Below are 20790 nucleotides of genomic sequence, written 5' to 3' on the forward strand. Positions count from 1 at the left end.
CAGGCGAATCTCAACATAACACAGACTGTTGCATAACAGTCGGGGTGTACGCCCCAATATTTGCATATGCCAGCCCATGATTGAGGCATTACACAAGGGCAGAACGTCTGGATCTGTGCACAGCTGAATCATCAGACTAGGCAAGCAAGCAAGAACAATAGCGAAAAATGGCAGATGTAGCAATAATAACTGACATGATCCATGATATCATGATATTTTTAGTGATATTTGTGAATTGTCTTTCTAAATGTTTCGTTAGCATGTTGCTAATGTACTGTTAAATGTGGTTAAAGTTACCATCCTTTCTTAGTGTATTCACGGAGACAAGAGCCGTCACTATTTTCATTATTAAACACTTGCAGTCTGTATAATTCATAAACACAACTTCATTCTTTATAAATATCCCCAACAGTGTGTAATGTTAGCTTTAGCCATGCAGCATAGCCTCAAACTCATTCAAAATCAAATCTAATACATCCAAATAAATACTATACTCACATAATCCGACGCATGCACACAGCATGCATGACGAACACTTTGTAAAGATCCATTTTGAGGGTTATATTAGCTGTGTGAACTTTGTTTATGCTGTTTAAGGCAAGCGCGAGCTCCGGGGGCGGGGAGCACGAGAATTAAAGGGGCCGCAACCTATATATCAGTGCATAGTTAATGATGCCCCAAAATAGGCAGTTAAAAAATGAATTTAAAAAAATCTATGGGGTATTTCGAGCTGAAACTTCACAGACACATTCAGGGGACACCTTAGACTTATATTACATCTTTTAAAAAGAAGTTCTAGGCACCTTTAACTTCTATTATTTAATCCTTTTGAGATTCCAGATGTCCCTCACACTAATTCAGAAATTGCAAATATAAAAGTTACATAAAATCACACACTTTTGCTATACTAATGCTTGAAATAGGCACTTTTTGTGACAGCAACCTCATCATTTTTGATCAAAGGGTTAACTTCAAAATTTTTACTAAAATCAGTATTCTTATGAGTGCTCTGAACATTTCAGACAGAGTTCATCAAACTTTAAATTAATTTTTCATAAACTTAAAATAATAATAATAATAATAATAATAAAAATGTAGGTGTGATGGGGTTGTGATTTTTTGCCCAAATTAGCCACTGCTCTAAATCTAATGAATAAATGAAGAGCACATGGCATGCATGATATTAAGAAATCATGAATAATGTTGAAATAATAAAGATCATTTTCACAAGTAATAGTTTTAATTGATGTAACAGGGTTGAGTCTACACAATTTCACAACATAATTTAGTTTACATGTTATAATTTATGTCGTTCAGAAGACTTCTATGATGTCACTTCCTATTAATGATGTCACATAAGTATCAGCTCATTATTTTTATAGGGGGAGAATGGTTTGTGTAACTGGGTTGAGGGGTTACTGAGGTATGGAAATAAATAATGTGATTTTAAAGAATAATCATGAATTTACTTATAGAAAAAAAAAAAAACATTACCAGCAAAAAAGTACAGATGGATATTTATGTGAATGGCAAAATGCATGGTCTTTTTTTTTTTTTTTTAAATCATTTTATTATTCATATCCCAAAGTACACTTTCATAGAAGGCCTTGAGGGACATGACAAAATAGGCGGTGTCAACTGAAATAAATAAATAAATAAATAAAAATAAAAATAAAATATTATATATATATATATATATATATATATATATATATATATATATATATATATATATATATATATATATATATATATATATATTTCTAAGATAAAGATACATTTTTTTTTAAACATTATTAAAGTAGACATTTTAATTAATACAAAAAGCTTTTAAAATATTTATTTTGGTGACCCAATAGATAAATTACACCGAAAAAGGTCAGAGGGACTTAAATCGTACCGGTTTCGTGGAATGACTCAGAATTATAAGCATCAGAAATGTACAAATATAAACAAATATACATAGTATGACAACTATAAGATATGATCTGCTCACGATGTTTTACATAAACACTTTTTTTTTTTTTTTTTTACACAAAAGACTATTGCAATATCCGTTTCATGATTTTAATTGTAAAGATACAGCTACATATTGAGGAGTAACGGAGACACACTGTGGCAGGCCTATGGTAATTTAAAACACTACTCTTAATGATAAATGATACTTCAAATGCCTGTGGCCCTTCAAAAAATACATGCAGCTCACAAAACAATGTTATTTAAAGAATTATGCACACAAAATGTCTCTAAGGATTTTAAAGTCCATTGGACAAATATACTGAAAGCTGGTAAATCTAATCTCACATGCAGCCAACAGTTTGTTCCAGGCTCTTCAGTTTGCAAAAGTCAATCCTGCATACTAAACCTTGAAGACAAAGGCCTGCACTGCTGTTCCCTCATTACATACAGATTTACCAAGCACTGACAAACTTCTCTGTGATGCTCGGAATACAAAGTAAAAGCGCTCAGTACCCTGCTGTCAATGTTTGAACGAAGCTTATGTCAAGGTCACACAATGTACAGGTCAAACTTCCCTGCAGTTGCTGATGTGTGCACTGACTGCACACGTGTACTCTTGTGGGTGCACATATGCTGCCTCTAGTGGTCACAAAGAGCAGTACATCACAACTAAAACTCACGGTCATTTTTATTTTGCTTAAACCACTAAAATAGTACATGGTTTTGGCCTGGTACAACGGTATGTTTTGTGGACACTTACCGTGGTATTGGCATATGGTAATTATTCAGTACCAAAGTACAGGACTGTATCAAAATTCCATTAGCATCTGAAAGGAAAACTGTAGGTACAACACCACCACAGCACTTTTAGGGGAAATTTTATTTTTTTGTCTTTTATTTTCTGAGTAAACTAAGTGTAAGTGTAGCAACGATTACTCACCATTGCAATTAATTACCATTTTCTGTTATCAATATGTTTAAACAGCTGTTTCAGCCATCTAAAGAATCAGACACATGTGAAATAGCAAACCGTGTTATCTTAGTATATTTGTGTAGTATAAATAATATTACCTTTTATTTTTTATCATTTTTAATTTTATCTTCAGTTTTAGTAATTTTAGGTGCATTTGTCATTTTTATTTGTTTTTTAATATTTCTGTTTAGCTTTATTTTTAATTCAGTCTTAGTTTTACTAGCCTATCAACTTACTTTTTTTAAAGGTGCCATCGAATGTTTTTTTTACAAGATGTAATATAAGTCTAAGGTGTCCCCTGAATATGTCTGAAGTTTCAGCTCAAAATACCCCATAGATTTTTTTAAATAAATTTTTTTAACTGCCTATTTTGGGGCATAATTAGAAATGCGCTGATTAATGTTGCGGCCCCTTTAAATTGCGCGCTTTCCGCCCCCGGAGCTCGCGCTTGCCTTGAACAGTGCATAAACAAAAGGTCACACAGCTAATATAACCCTCAAATGGATCTTTACAAAGTGTTCGTCATGCATACTGCATGCAGGTGTCGGATTATGTGAGTATTGTATTTATTTGGATGTTTACATTTGATTCTGAATGAATTTGAGGCTGTGATCCATGGCTAATGGCTAATGCTACACTGTTGGAGAGATTTATAAAGAATGAAATTGTGTTTATGAATTATACAGACTGCAAGTGTTACAACAGAGACACGGAGGCAGAGATAATAACAATCCAGGTAAGTTTATTTCACAATAAGCAGAGCACTGGGTGATGATAAGCAGATAATGGGAAGATGAGAGATGAAGAGAATATAATACTGTCCTGATTCTGTCTTGCAGATGCTGATGATGGAAGGAGCTGACGGAGACACTCACACACACAGGCAGGTAAGTACACACGAGGAACAGGAGACAAGGGAGCTGGAGGAGACATCTGGAGCAGGTAGCTATAGCGTTGGGAATCCTTAAGGTAAGCATACATTTGAGGTAGTGCAAACGAGACCGGACAGTGAGTGTGTGTAAGTGTGGTGTCTTTATGCTGGTGCTGAATGCGGTGCTGATGAGCTTCAGGTGGCGGTGATCAGTAAGCTGGTGATTGAGTGCGTGGGTAAGGGAGTGAGGTGGAACCTGACGTGTCTGGGACAGCAAGTGTTTAATAATGAAAATAATGATGGCTCTTGTCTCCGTGAATACAGTAATAAATTATGGTAACTTTAACCACATTTAACAGTACATTTGCAACATGCTAATGAAACATTTAGAAAGACATAAATAAATATCACTAAAAATATCATGATATCATGGATCATGTCAGTTATTATTGCTCCATCTGCCATTTTTCGCTGTTTTCCTTGCTTGCTTACCTAGTTTGATGATTCAGCTGTGCACATCCAGACGTTTTGCCCTTGTGTAATGCCTCAATCATGGGCTGGCATATGCAAATATTGGGGGCGTACACCCCGACTGTTACGCAACAGTCGGTGTTATGTTGAGATTCGCCTGTTCTTTGGAGGTCTTTTAAACAAATGAGATTTATATAAGAAGGAGGAAACAATGGAGTTTGAGACTCAGTGTATGTCTTTTCCATGTACTGAACTCTTGTTATTCAACTATGCCAATATAAATAATTTTTTTTATTCTAGGGCACCTTTAATATAAACCTATGTGATTTCAATTAAAAAAAAAACTATTTATAATAACACTGCTGACAAACTGATCGAAGTCGGATTGAAACGGAAGTTATGATCTTATTTCACTATTTGGAAGTATATCCGAGTGAAAAAAGGTTCTCAGAAAAAAAAAAAGTGTAGGACGGGACTTGATTTTTTTCCATCGGGAACTGATTGGATAGTTGTTGTTTGCTATTGCTGTGATCTCATGTGAGTGACAGGTTGTACCGCCCTTACGCCAGTAAACGCATCATCAGACAAAAGATGTTGCTGCAAGAGGGAGGGGAAGCGATTTTGATTAAAAATTTTGAGGGCACATGAATTAAAAAACAGTAATGATGTGCACGGATAAATCACACTGCACAATTCCATTAAAAAAGAATGGGAAATTTTGATTTCATGGTGACTTTAAAGGGTTAGTTCACCCAAAAATGAAAATTCTGTCATTTATTACTTACCCTCATGCCGTTCCACACCCGTAAGACCTTCATTAATCTTCGGAACACAAATTAAGATATTTTAGTTCAAATCCGATGGCTCCGTGAGGCCTTCATAGTAATGTCACTTCCTCTGTCAAGATCCATAAAGGTAACGTACTAAAAACACATCTAAATCAGTTCATGTGCGTACAGTGGTTTAATATTAATATTATAAAGCAACGAGAATATTTTTGGTGCGCCAAAAAAAAAAAAAAATAACGACTTTTTTAGTGATGGTCGATTTCAAAACAATGCTTCAGGAAGCATCGGAGCACAAATGAATCAGTGTATCGAATTCGCAGTTCGGAGCGCCAAAGTCACGTGATTTCAGCCGTTTGGTGGGTTTGAACCGTGATCCGATTCATGATTCGATACACTGATTCATTTATGCTCCGATGCTTCCTAAAGCAGTGTTTTGAAATCGGTTATCACTAAATAAGTCGTTATTTTGTTTTTTTGTCGCACCAAAAATATTCTCGTCGGTTTATAATATTAATATTGAACAACTGTACTCACATGAACTGATTTAAATGTGTTTTACTTTATGGATCTTGACAGAGGAAGTGACATTACTCCCTATGAAGGCCTCACGGAGCCATCGGATTTGAACTAAAATATATTAATTTGTGATCCGAAGATTAATGAAGGTCTTACGGGTGTGGAACGTCATGAGGGTGAGTAATAAATGACAGAATTTTCATTTTTGGGTGAACTAACCCTTTAAGGGTTTGAGCAATCTCTGGCGTTGACAAAGTGCTCTTACCACAAGATGGCGCCACAATTTCATTTGAGAAAACGTACACCATTACATTCTTACTAAAGAAAATACGACTTGCATTTGTATTTGAGGATTTTATATTTTACAAGAAAGTCACATTATCTATTGTATAGTGTTCGCAGAATATATCATTTTCTGGTTTCTAGCATTTTTCACGGAGCGTAGCCTATTTGGTCAGGATTTGTCTATTTATGTTATTCTCAACTCCACAGAGTTTTGCTCCAACCCTAATCAAACACACCTGAACAAGCTAATAAAGGTCTTCAGGATTACTAGAAAATTATAAGCAGGTGAGTTTGAACAAGGTTGGAGCTAAACTCTGCAGGAAAGTGGTCCTCAATGGCCAGAGTCGAGAACCCCAGATTTAGGGATTTAATCCAATATGTGTACTATTTTTAGGGTTAATCATGTCAAGCTTAGGTAGTTTTTCTGACCAGCTAGCTAAGGGGTCTTGGAGCTTTATTTCTTCTGTTTGTAGTGTTGTCTATCAAAGTGTACCGTTTGTGCTCGACTTGAGACCTTTCTTGTATATGTATTTTTTTAATACAGATAAGTAATGTTTTTTTACTTTTAATATTTCTGATATACCTTCACAAAAATGTATTTAGGGATTAATTTAGCTGCTTTTCCCATTTTGTTTAATCTTGTTTAAGTAGGCCTCATATTTTGCTTTCTTATATAGATTAGGAATATATATAGATAGATAGATAGGAATAGTTTGCGCCATATTTAAGTTAGGCCTAATATGTTTATATTATTTCTTCCTTTTCAAGTATTGTTACACACCTTTTCGGTTTTAGTATAAAGAATAAGTTACGTTCTACTGCAGTGCTTTATGTCAGGCATCATGGTATGCAGTTAACCATGTTGTCCACTAGAGTCTGCTATTGTTGCTCTCACCCTAAATCTGTCGTTACACATTCTCCAATGAGAACTGGGCGATGTGAGTGAGCTTTGAAGCAGAAATCCTCAGTGCGAAGTCGCCAATCACACCCGGTCAGACAAACCGAGGGAGAGCGTGCGTCTCATATGGACTAACAGAGACGCGCCCGTCACTTGGCCCTGATCAATACACGATCTTTTGCCACTGGACACCGGAAACGGCCGCCTGATCACGATCTATCAAAGAACAACGATTGAGACTGATAATAAACGAGGAGGACTATGACACAGGCGCTCAAGAGGCCATGCACACGGTATGTGATGTGCTCTTTCATTCACTATCACGAAGAGCGCTGTTACAAACGCTTCTTGTTTATATACGACCAGATGTTTTTGCGCAGTGGCTGTAAATTTTCTTAAAATCTTTCGTTTGGTACGAGCTTCTCCCGACCTGAGAACGAAACACTCTGGCGCGATAACATTTAATAGCTGCACGGAACATCCAGAGGCGTTTGACCGCCGCTGTTTTACTCCTATTATCGCTGGTTTCTGTTTCAAAAACGACTCTCTATCAACTTGACAAGTTTGAGCTTCTGAGCTCAGATAGATTTATATTCAAAAGAGACGTTTATTCAGTAGGACAATTTGTTTTGATAGACATTTCATCTATCAGTGGCTCAGAGGAAACGTTGTTGGTTAGGTAAGATTACTGTTTTTGTTGTTGGGTTTGTTATATTTTAAAGACCTCATTTAGTAGAGATTTAATCATTTGTAAACTGTTGGATGAGGGTGCTGTAAACAGAAATGAGCATAATGGTGTCTGTTTTTTCTAAATTATTTATTTTATAAGTGCAATATCATTGATATTGCATGGCTTATTTAAATGTATCTTCATGACATTAAGTTATAGTTAAAGTGTCTTTAAAAAAGACAAAATATTTAATGTCACACAAGGTAACTTCAAATCTAAAACAAATGTATAACAAAGTACTGTATTATAAATCAGAAAATTAAGAAGTGAATGTATTTAGAAATTACTTTTAACATTATTTACATTTACAAGAGATATATAGGCTATTATTTAACCTGAATTTTACAGCAAAATATTTGCATTAATTATAGTGATTGACGCAAAATGCTCAAAGCACAGGAAAGGTGTTCATACTGCCATACAGCATTTAGATGCGTAAAAGTGCATGCAAATGACACTGTAACCACAATTTGGGTTTAGTCTGTGAAAAACTTCATATTCAAAATTCAGTATGTTTTCTGAATAACCATGGCACGTTGGCCGAACAAGAATTGCATTGATGTTTTGTAGTGCTTTGTGACTATGAGAGAGAAATGCTACACATCTTTGATTAAGACCTTATGTTTTCTTCCAGGTTTATATGTCCTCTGCATGATCATAGTCTGCGTTCTTCAAATCAACACTACAATCAGGAATTAGTCTCGGACATTTACCTGTTTCAGGTCTATCAGTGTGCAAAATATCACGTATTGTATCTCTGAAGCCACCCGCGCACCTAAGACCAGTCAGACAGGGGGTAAAAAAAGCAACACTTAATATTTTATCAGCTCAAAAATCTGCTTAAACTACATAGAACTGTGTACTAAAGACGTTCTTGGCCAGACGTCATCTTCGCAACAGGTTAGACGTGCCATGTGTTTGTTTGAGTCGCCTTCCTGTGGGATTTGCGGTTTGTGAGTTTGGCCTTTTCATCAAAACTGTTTCCATTTTTCTAAATTGGCTGTCTGGTGTTAATGGTTAGTTTTACTTTATTTGAAGAATTTGTATTTGTCAAATGTCAGTGCTGATTTTCTTCTGACTTGCCCACCGGATATGCCAAAGAAGAGGCTTAATGTTTCCTCATTGGCTGAATGTGGACAAGCTCGCCACCATCTGCCTGTCAGATCAGAGTCGAGTCAGCTAGCCCAGAGGTCTTTGAAGCAATATTAGGGTGGGAACGCCACAGGAAGAGAGGCGTATTGATGATGGAAGACTTCAGCATACGGCGCACAAGCCCTGATCAGCTGGAACTAGCATAAGCGAACACCCTAGGCATGAAGGGAGCCGTGTGATATTTGTTGATGGGTGGGTGTGTTGGGGGAGGGGTGTATATGGGGGACAGGGATGACAGCGGTCTCTTTGTCTTTGGCTCTCAGAGCCGTGTGAACGTGTCTGAGTTGGCCCTGCCTCACGTGACGCGGCTGCCCTCACTCCTCCCTGTCCTTTGTTCAACCAATCTGGGAGCCACCCCTGATTGAATGGGATTATATCCCAGCAGGGGATTGATTCCGGGGGCCTGTATCTGGCTGGCCTGGGGTCCCTGTGGAACAATGCAGATCCACCCTCCTTGCCACCCCTCCTGTCTTGCTGCACCCCTCCGGCCAAAGCTCAGTCATGAGACTGCATAGGAAGCCCACGGGAGGCCGGAGCTTCTGGGAATGAAGCGGAGCCCCTAAAAGGCCATCTAGAAGGAGATACACTTATATTTGTGCAGTCCATCTGTTGGTGCTTGATAATGTTGCGCAAAAACACTTCCGAAAAACCAGATGTGTTTGTACACAAGTGTTTATATGCTTGACTGACCAACACAGTGTCCTAACTAAACATATTTTCCATGTTAATCTGAATGTTTGTCCTAACAATTTGTATTCGCAACATGTCAAACAACAGGCCATTATGTTGTCTGCTGAGTAGGGTTGTCATAAGTACCAACTTTGGTACCAAGTTGGTACTGAAATTTAAAACAAGTGACTGTACCAGCATTTCCCCCTAGCACTTTGAGTGCTGTTCTTAAACGCCTCTGATTGGCCATTGTGTTCATGTGCTCAACGGATATGTTTGTGATTGGCTACAATGAGCATAGCTTCTAAAACATGTTGTAAATAGATATCTTTGACACCTTTCACCGCTTGCGTGACACACACGTCTATTTACAACATGTTTTTGAAGCTGATCATTGTAGACAATCACAGACATATCTGTTGAGTGTGTCAACACAATGGCCAATCAGAGGTGTTTAAGAATCCACTGAACGGCACTTAAAATGATAGGGGAAAATGCTGGTGTTGTCACATTTTTAACATTCCAGTACTGAAGTCTGTACTTTTGACAACCCTACCGCTGAGTTTGTATTTCTGCGGCATCAAATGTGGCATCAAGCAAAATTTTCACTTTCAGTGTGGACAGAAAGATGACTTGCTGTTAACTTTTCACATCACACCTGGTTTGAAATGGTGTAATGTGCTGAGTCCTTTCTGTTTACCCTGATCTCCATATTTATGTACACAGTTCAGCAGAAATGAAACGATTTACTGGATGATTTGCTGACGGAAGGCCTAAAACGCGTCACCGTGAGGCCGCTGCCGCTGCCGCCTTCTCCTCTGTTGATCTGGGATATCATTTTGTTTGTTTTACCTTATTTATTCAGATGAACGTCCTCAGATGACCAGAGGCACACTGGTTTTTGCGTTTTTGGGATGCAAAATGGGGTCAAAATGTGCAGCAATGGAAGGGTGCAGGAATGTCTGTCAAACAGATGCCTTTCTGCTTCCTCTTCAGTTTTTTGTTCTGGTGCCACTCTTCTGAGAATTTCCTACAGTTGTGTTTGTGGGTGGCGAAACGGACCCCCTGCCACTGTTGTCACGTTATGAAGGAAACAACAGGTCACAAATGGTGATGAACTTGAAGGGATAGTTCACCCAAAAATGAAAATTGTCTTCATATCCTCACTTTCATGCCATTCCAATCCAAACCCTTACAACTTACAACCACAATCAAGGTCCGAAAAAAATTAGTAAAAACATTAAAATAGTCAAAGTGACTACAGTGGTTCAACACTGTTATGAAGCGATGATAATACTTTTTGTGCGAAAAAACAAAACGAATAACGACTTTATTCAACAAATTCGTCTCTCCCCATCATTCTCCTATGCTATTTACATTGCAGCGCATCCAGGTTCTACATCAGAATGCCAACTGATCAGCACATCACATGCGTGTACTGAGCCGGTGTTCTAACATAGAACCTGGAATTGCTGCAACGTAAATGATAAACCACTGTAGTCACGTTGACTATTTTAATGATGTTTTTACTACTTTTCTGGACCATAAATGTGGTAGTTTTGTTGCTTTCTATGGAGGATAAAAAACCTCTTGGATTTCATCAAATATGTTAATTTGTGTTACGAAGATGAACAACATGAGGATGAGTACTTAATGACAGAAATTTCATTTTTGGGTGAACTAACCCTTTAATGGTGTCCCGTGGTGTTGTTTTAGAGCTCATTGACCATAATATGGACAACAGTGAAAACATTCTTCAAATTATCTCTTGTGTTCTGCTAAAGAAACAGACATACAGGTTTGGATTGACATTTTGGTGCATAAATGATGACAGAAGTTTCATTTTTATGGGAATTATCATTTTAAACCTTTTAGTTGAACCCCGAGTTAAAACCCATATAATTTTACACAAAGTGGTATACTTTTAACCACTTTGGGATCTAGGATAACTCTACAATTTATTCATGTTGTAACTATTATCATCCTTTTGGAAAAACAGTTGTTTGACCTTACTTTCCCATCTGAGCCCGTTTACCATAATGCAGGACTAGATGACCATTAAACCCAATGGTTCTGCGTCTCTATGGGGCAGCAGCTGTGTCACGCTACATGTTGTAAGGCTGATCGAACACTAAATCCATTTTAGCGGCACTCAGCAGGTCTTCGGGTCGATCTAAATTCAAAGTTTAGCATCTGTCCAGCTGTGACACCACAGGAACAGGCCTCTTAATATGGCACATCAGTCTCCATGCAGGAGAGAGAACAGCTTACCCCCCCCCCCCCAATACGGAGGAACTGTTGTGCTGCAGAAGAACCTGTGCTGCACTGATGACTGTGCTGAAAGAGTGAGAGATCAGCTTGGCTCTGTCTTTTGCTGAGCAAGCAAAGACAATAAAAGACAGATGATCAGAGCTGAAGACTATCAAAGTCAGTCACACATGTGAGCTTCTTTAAACTCATCTCACATCTGGGACTGAACATGTGGCACTTTGGTCCATATGTGGTTTTAAGAAGCTCATTAGTTAAATGGTTCTGTCTTTGTCATTCATTTAGGCTACGTCTACACTAATCCGGATATATTTGAAAACTGAGTTTTCGTCTATAAATGCTCCGCGTCCACAATATCATTTTTAAACGTTTTCCAAAAGTTGCTCATCCACACTGAAACGTATGAAAACGCTTACATCCCCCTACTGCGCATGAGTAAAGCTTCAACCTGCGTCATTCCCACTAGGCGTTTTACTTTCCGGCTCTTTGAAACTTTGTCGGTCCATTTAAAAAAACTCAGTGCCTTTCCTCGACAGTGTCGAAACGAAAACGTATTAGTGTGGACATGGCCTTAGTCATTTAAGTAAATTTAAGTCATCTTTAGCAAATCTCAAAATGAATATCCATTTTTCGTACTGTACATTATAATGTTGTGGTTTAAATTCACTTGTAGCATTTTAAAATTTTAAGTTTTTTTTTTTTTTTTTTTATTTAGACAATGGTATAGAATTATATTTATTTTGAATACTGTTGCATCCCTAAATGACCTCAAATCATTCTTCTTGTTGAGTTTGCTATAATGGGCAACCTAAATACTGCCAATGGCCAATATATATTTTTTTTAAGCCAATAAGTTGGAAAAAAGACTGATTTCGACTTATTTTGTATCCTGAGTGCCAATTCCTCTGAGTGATATTGCTGATAATATATCCAGCTATTTGAAATTATTGATTTGAGAGTCAACAGGATGTTTTAGTTGCTAGTCTGGTTCTGACCAACATCTCTTCGTGGAAGGTTGATGACAAACTTTTATACTGGCTCCAGATGTTGCAATCTCTGAGTGACAAATATCAATGGCATGCTTCTTATTCTTTCACTCTTATCTCCTAACAGAGCCTAATGAACCGGTTGTGCAACTCGTAGTGCCGTCAAGCCCCTTTCTGCGTTCCTTGTGCACTGCAGCACCCCCTACAGGAACATGTCTGCGGCGCAGACTCAGAATGACCGGGAGCAGCGCTGGGGTTGTCTGGAATCTCTCGGCCTCAGCCAAAAGGAGCTGGTCTTGGCAGAGGCCCTGCAGATGGAGTATGACGCCCTCGCCCGCCACCGGCAGGACAAAAGCCCAGCAAATACGCTACCCCCTGACTCCACTAAGTCATCGCCCTCAAGGAGCGAACCCACCCTGCCAAGACGTGTTCCCAGTCCCCCTTGGAATAATTTGCAGCAAGGTGTGTCCGGATCTGACCCCATGCTTAACCATGTTCATCCCGGAGTGTCGAACCTATCACGCTCCAGCGGTGAGTCTCACGGATTTAGTAAGGAGCCTCGTTACATCCTGGACGAATGGGAAAGTGAATTTGAAGGAACATCGCAACTGCTGTCAAAAGGGCTGCCATCCCTAGATGAGCCTCCACCACCGGTACCGCCCAGGAATCCTATCCCCCAGAATGATCCATTTATTGTTCATCGAAGCTCAGCCCCACGGGATGTCAACTTGTTCACTCCTGAGGTGGACCAGCCAAAGCTTTCGCCCGGAGATGCTCTGAACTATGACAACCTCAATGACTCCCTGAGCAAGCTAAATGGGGATTTTCTGTCACCTAATAGAAGCCGGAGAGTAAATGGGGACAAATCAGGGAAGGCAGTAGCTCGCAGTAACACCCTTCCTCCTCAAGTTCCTCCCCGCACCTATATTCCGGGGCAGAAGAGCACTAGAAGCCAGCGCAGAGTATCAGTTGATCCGGTGAGCATTTGTTTTTTGTTTTTTTGATTTCCTGGAAGGTTTTCTTTTTTTTTTTTTTACATTTTATGGTATTTTGAGATGTTTATCATTTTTACTTTTAGATGAAGGAATATTTATTTAAAAAAAAAAAAAATCTTTAAACCCTTTTAGGTATCTCTGGGTTCTAGACCAAATGGCTTTGGTTACGAGCTCTTTCAGGTGTCTGAAGAGAGGGATGAAGAAGTGGCGGCCTTCTGTCATGTACTTGACCTGTGAGTTACTACGTTGTATATTTGACTTCCAGTTTGTATACAATATTTGTTTGTTTAGAATATTAATTCAATTTATGTACACCCTTTACTGTTTTCATCAGGCTACGATCAGCATACCCATGCAATGACTACTCAAAAAATGCGGGTTTTGTTTGGAGCCCATGCGTGGCGCAAGATGAACTGCAGCAGGGCCTAGGGGTCAGCATAAAGGTCACAGTTTACAGTTACCACTTCAGAGAACCGCACACTTTCTCTTGTGATGGTAAGAACTTAAGTGTATTCATTTAGCCACATCAACACTGCAAATAAATCCAGTTGTCAATTCACCTTTTAGTGCTTAATCCTGTTCTGTTCACACACAGTTCAGTAATTTACTGGAGTGACAACCAAATTAACTCCTGAAAAATGCAGGTAGTGATAACCACATCTACAATAATATCCAGTGTGTATGGAACCGAAATTAACTAGTTCATGTCATATTTTAAAAAATGTTTCTCTTCTTAATGTGCAATGCAAAAAAATCACAGGGAGAGTGGTACGAGCCTTGACTCATTTGTGTTGCCAGATCTTACTAGAAAAATGGTGAACAAGAATAAACTTACAATAAACTGAAATGACTCTAAGGGTTTCCAAAATATCACAACCTTGAATAACTTGAATAAACTTGATCGCTTTATGAGCCAAGCTTAAACAAGACCAAAAACGTTTTTAATAAGTGGATATGGCAACACTGCAAGAGCTCACTTTGTGAGGCAGCCTTTCCAATCATAAGCAAAACACGACTCCTTCATCGACTGTTTTAGTTAAAATTGCTGAAACAGATGAGTCTTTGGTATCCGCTATTCTGAATAAAGAAATCTTACAGTGACAAAACACGTGAGACGCCAGCAAGTTGCTACGGATTTCCCATTAATCATCGCAGTCCCGGGAGAGAGTAGTGTTCCATACACAGGGAACGATAATTTTGGCATTTAAATGCGGTTGTCACTCCTGAAACTTTACAGTGTGTACTTGACCTTATTTACATTCTAACAATTCAGATCATAATAATTGTATATATTCTGCATCTACTCTGTTGAGCTTGGTTAAAATTGTAAAGCTGTTTTTTCTGTTCCACATCCTAAAACTTTTGAACGGGGCCACAGTACCTCATTGGAAAGACTGCTCTAAACTCTGAATTCTCTTAATAGCATTACACTGAATGGGCGTTCTGCCAGCCATCTGTTTTGTGTACTCAATTAAGAGGCAGCTTTTCATTCACCCGCCTTGGAGGAACTCTCACAAACTCTTTCATACACACATATACACACACACACACCGATATGGCCTCATATGGTGAGATTAGAGAGGGGCCCAAGAAATATGTCATGAACATGTTTTCACTCTCACTTATTCAATGCACTTGTTTATCTTTTTTTTTTTTTTTTTCTAGTTCTTGCATGATTTGCTTCACAGATGCCCTTTATCATGGCTGCCTGCCAGTTTATGATGAATGTTGTCTGTGGTGCCATTCTCGCATGGGTCTCCTTTTGTGTCGTAAGCAGCTGTGAAATCTGTTAAATGTTGTTAAAAATGATGCAGGTCAACTCAAAATAGTTCATAGGGCAAGGAAATGTTTTCTTGGGCCTGTAAAGCATAGCTCAAGGGTTGGGTAGTGATATATTTACACTGTCTGCTCAGTCAGACAGTTAAAGAATATCTTTCCAATGAATATCAATCCTTCATATTATACATTATGCTGTGGTTCCTAAATCTACTTTGATTTTAGTACGTTTTAATTTGTATAATGGCAATAAGGTCTTTCTATTCTAGATTACAATGTACAACGCAATTAGGAAGTGCTTCCCTTGGTGCCTGAAAAAACGCAACAAAATCATACATGCAAAATAATATAGAACAATAATTTTATTACATTTAATTATTAAATTATGTCATTTAATTATTAAAATAATGAATAAAAATAAAGTGAATTATAAAAATATATTATAAAATTACTTTATTATTAAAAACACTTTATTTCAGTTGTCCACTTTAGACATTCTAAGCCTAACTATGAGTAACTTTGCAACTACATTTCAACTAACTTTTAGAGCATTAGCAGATATTAAGCAGGCAATCTACTAACACATTTTGTCAATATATAGACAATCTACTTGACTCTAAATAACTTTTACAACTACATGTCAAAGACATGTAACCAAACCCTAAAAACGTAACCTCCTAACCCAAACCCTAAACGCCTAACCTAACAGTCTACTAATAACTCTAATGAAAGTTTGTTGACATGTAGTTGCAAAGCTACTTAGTTTATAGTTACATCTAGCCTAATGGCTAAAGTGGACCACCAAAATAAAACTTAAAAAAAATCAATCAATGGATTTGAATTGATTTATCAGCCCTTTGACAAGATTCTCATATTAATGGAAACCCCTGAAATAAATGAAAAGTCATTTAAGTCATGAAAAATAAAATATTAAGGCCTCTGGTTTCATAGACGGGGCTTGGATTAAGCCAGGATTAGGCCTTTAGATTAATTAGGACATTTAAGTAGCTTTTATAAATTTGCCTTAGAAAAAAAAAAAAAAAAAACATTACTGTTGTGAATCTTCAGACAAAACAATGGCATTGACATATTTTAAGATATGTCAGTGCAAGTTGCTTTCAGTTAAAACGGCTCAAACATGCATTTTAGTCTGGGACTAGGCTTAAGGCCGGTCTGTGAAACCAGGGGGAAAAGTCAGAAATTTAGCATGACAATGAATATAGTGAATATAAATGCATGGTGCTACACTCAAACTCACTGCATTGGTCAACTCATGAGTCAGTGTTGCTATGTCAAGGTGCTCAAACAGAGAAATGTTTTTTTTTAAAAAAAACACACACACACAGAACCGCAATGTTTGTGCTTTTTGGCGGGAGTCAACTGACAAAAGGGTTTACTTGTCTCAGCATACTAAACTGGAATGAAGTATTTTAACAAAAATAATCAGCAGTAACAATAAGGAATGGCTCGTTTTGTCAATGGAAATTGTGGTTTACAAGTGTCTTGTTTCTCTCTTTCCATGTGCATTCTCTGTGGTCTCAAATTAAAATGAGTGTATCTGGGTCCATTCACATCCCACAAAAATAAAAAATCAAGAGCCTATCCCCAAGACTCAACAGAACTGCCCAATTCATTATTGAGAAAGTACGGAGGAAATGGAAGTTGAGGTGTGTGTGAGTGAGACTGGGGCGTTTCTCCAAAAATGTGCTCCCACTGTGACTGCAGTGCAGTACATCTGCCCAGTTAGGGTGTCATTTGTGGGAAGGGGGGGAAGGGTGGCTTAAGCTTTTTCTGGTTCATCCCTACCTCTGCTTTTTTCCTTACATCTCCCCAGTTAAGTGACGAACATTGCTATGAACCAAGGGAAAATTCACATCTTCTTGCCTTTGTCCATCGAATGTATTCAGATCAGTTGGTGCTAATTTACTGTATAGGGAGCATCTGGCAGCGTGTCCATTTCCAGGAAGGGCTGCAGAGACTTGTAACTAATTGATGACCTCTTATTGATCTTGCTTTAAGATAAATCAATACCTTTTGAGGCATACTGGACACTTGTTCTGTTTCTTTGTGTGCTCACTGCCTTTTGTTTGCACATAATTAAGCATTTGCTTTGGGGAAGTTACTTTAAACCATAAAAGGCTTAAAACACAATTTTTCAAAGTAGTTAAATAGTCAAGCTAACCATGTAAAAACATGGTCAGATACTATAAAAGTTATTAGCTAATTTAATTGAAGCTATTTGAGGCGTCAGTATCTAAGAGATAACTGCCATATTTAATGAATTTTTACAATCCGCATGTTTGTCCTGCACGAGTATCTGTGTGACACAGTATTATATTTGAAAAGATGAATTTACAACAGCTAATAAGTTTAAAACTATACTATCTTTTATAAATTGTTGTAGAAAATTTGTGGATGTTTTTTTTTTTTTTTTTTTGAACAAAGTAGACTGCATAGTGATACAAATAAATCAGTGATTCGTTTTTGAACTGGTTCATTAAACTGAATCATTTCAAACAAAAGGATTTGTGAAAATTGATCAGACTTTCCAATGCTACATATACTACCGTTATGTAGGTCAGTAAGATTTTTTTTGTTTTTGTTGAAAAATTATTACTTTTATTCAAAGATGAATTAAATTGAAAGACATGTAATGTTATAAAAGATTTCTATTTCAAATAAATGCATTCTCTTCCATTCATCAAAAAATCCAGATTTAAAAAAAATCATGGTTTTCTCAAGTTTTAACATTTTAAGAAATTATTCTTGAGCACCAAAGCAGCATATTAGAATGATTTCTGAAGGATCATATGACACTGTTGACTGAAGTAATGACTGCTGAAAAATAAATTACATTTCAAAATATATAATTTATTCAAAATAGAAAAGTTTAAATTGTAATATTTCACAATATATGTGTTTTTACTGCATTTTTGATCAAACAAATACAGCATTGGTAAGCATAAGACATTTATTTCAAAAACGTTAATCTTAATTAATAATCTCTGTATATGACAGAGGACATTCTAGAAAAATTTCCTCAGCTCACTTAGTTGTAATGAACTGTAATACAGATGACAATTAAAACAAGTGTATCGGTTTATTTCCTCTACTTGTTGGAAATCGTTGCATGTAAATGGAAATGCTACACAATATGTAGTTACTTATTTACTCCCCAACACTGTTGGATAGTTAGTTCTCATCATGCAAGTTAAGTAATGTCAGTGTTGTTCTTCTCTTCCCAAAAGGATCTTCAACCATAGACCTGCTGATCTATCAGACCCTCTGCTATTCCCATGATGACCTGGATATGATTGATGTGGATGACTACCTGCTGAAAATATGTGGCCAGGCAGAGTTCCTCAAAAAGTAAGAATTAAGGATTCACCAAAAGTGACCTGACTGAATCTCATTTCTTGATGCTTTGTTTGCTTGCTATCGAAATGCATAGAACTTCCATAGACTTATATAATTTAGCCTTCGTCTTTAGCCTGCCAAATGAGGCTACATAAAAAGTGCAATTAGCAGCCTTGGGATGAAGGCTTACTCTGAAAATATTACTCATTCTGAGCTTTTTTATGGTCTCTTTATAAGGTAAAGCAACATTATCCCTCAATCGTCTTTATTAGAGATGAACCGGTTGACCGGCCATATATCAGAACAAGCCAGTTTATGCTCCAAGGCACAATTTTATTTATTTATTTTTTTTTTATTTTGGCCGATCTCTATTCCAGACTTGCACACAAACTGCATTGTAATCATTTTCCAAAATGTCATTTGTGTGTAAATATTACGAAGTCTGTAAACAGGACGTTAACACAAGCCAGAGACGGGATATGCTGAAGATGGATGCAAAGAAAAGGACACAGATGCGTCATCAGAGCAAATACTGTACCAGGCATAGCAAGCTCACTGTTTGCGATCAAATATTGAATTGGGGGTGGGGGTTTATGTGAATGTATCTCTAAAGGAAACTGGCTTTATTCAGAATAGTTTTGATGGAATTTTCTTGTTCTTAAAGTAGTGTTAATTAGCACAGCGCTGCTTTGTGTACAGCCGCAACCAAAGAAACCACTGCTGTTCCATAAGCGCCACCTACTGTCAGAGAATGAATTTGCATTTTTGTTCAGTCCGTCTGCTGTTTTTTGCAGGTGTCTTATGTAGCATAATTTCACATCTACAGTCAGACCATTCTGTTTTTGCTTTAAATCTTGAAATTAAATCTAATTCAAATCAAAAACAGCTTCTCATGCTACATGTGTGTAACATCCTTGTTTGGATCATGATTAAAATGCAGTGGTTGTCACGATTGATGCATCTTTGTGATTATACTGATGTTCATGTCTGGGAATAATTCATAATCCAGGCTTTTTTCTGTAAATTCTGTTGACAACAGTATTTTTTGGACATCTGCATTTTTCTTCCAAGGTCTTCATGTCCACCTCACATTGGCTCAACACGTGTGAGCGGTCGGATTTTCTCCCCAAAGCATTACAGCCAAAAACACCCCCAGCTGCTTGTCCGTTTGCAGTGTGTTGCTAAAACATTCCCGTCCAATAGCATAATGAAATACAAGTTACAAGCAGTTCTATTGTAAGTCCGTTTGAGTTGTGGGTGGAAATGGGGTGATTCCAAAAAAACAAGCTAAACTGAAGATCTGCGGTTTGTGGTCTTAAAAGTTCCTCGTCATATAACTGTGGCCCTTCAATTGTGGTTTCATAAAAACAAGCTGTGCTTATGTCTGTGGACTGCTATAACCACATTTGGTTTCCCCATGACACGACCACCATTTTACTGCATAACTAATCACTCATACGTATGCTCTTCCTGTTTTTCTTTTTTAAAGGCCACTTGACATTTTTGATGGTAGATTTGGTTGTATTTCTTTTAAAAGGCAAAACGGACAGAGCTGATCCTGTCTGTGTGACGAACCGCAGGTGTGATTCTGTTGAATGTTTTTGCTGTGGGTGCAGCTGCTGTGTGATAGGAAGTGTGTCTTTTCCTGATAACCATGTGCTTGTGCAGGGCCTTGAGGAAGAGGCACATTGTATGACTGTTTTAAAATAAATACATGAGCATCAGTTTCAGAACAATAACGTACTTCACTCATAGAGGCCCTTTCTGGGTCCAGCAAACCACAATGCCAATGGTGCAGTGGGGCACATGCTTCAGTTTTTGTATGATTGTTAGTGTTTTATTGTCATTTAGAAGAATGGTTTGAGATTTTAATTTCATATTAATATATCAAATATTTCAGTAAGTTAAGTTTGGGGTTGGTAAGCTTTTTTTCAGAAATGTTTTTGGAAAGGTCTTTTGCTACATTGTAATATTACAATATAGAATAGCCATTTTATTATTTTATTTTATTAATTTAAAGTGTTATGTATTCTTTTGATGGCAAAGCTGATGCCATTATTATCAATGTTGTATGTTTTTGTGGAAACATTTCCCCC

At 37.4% G+C, this 20790-nt stretch overlaps 1 protein-coding gene across 2 annotated transcripts in view; it reads left to right on the forward strand.

The window, feature by feature from the left end:
- Positions 1-6812: 6812 nt before the first annotated feature.
- pik3c2b (phosphatidylinositol-4-phosphate 3-kinase, catalytic subunit type 2 beta) overlaps positions 6813-20790 on the forward strand; it is a 52225-nt gene continuing 38247 nt past the window's right edge. The window contains exons 1-5 of one of the 2 annotated variants that reach the window (XM_067388178.1): positions 6813-7054; positions 12694-13543; positions 13694-13794; positions 13896-14056; positions 18586-18706. In XM_067388178.1, the coding sequence (XP_067244279.1) occupies positions 12779-13543; positions 13694-13794; positions 13896-14056; positions 18586-18706 (1148 nt within the window). In that variant the 5' untranslated portion in view covers positions 6813-7054; positions 12694-12778. Of the gene's footprint in view, positions 7055-7333; positions 7441-12693; positions 13544-13693; positions 13795-13895; positions 14057-18585; positions 18707-20790 lie in introns of those variants that run through there. The other variant, XM_067388179.1, reaches the window with a different exon arrangement.

The sequence above is a fragment of the Chanodichthys erythropterus genome, chromosome 6 (genome assembly GCF_024489055.1).
Source record: "Chanodichthys erythropterus isolate Z2021 chromosome 6, ASM2448905v1, whole genome shotgun sequence".
In the NCBI taxonomy this organism is placed as follows: domain Eukaryota; kingdom Metazoa; phylum Chordata; class Actinopteri; order Cypriniformes; family Xenocyprididae; genus Chanodichthys; species Chanodichthys erythropterus.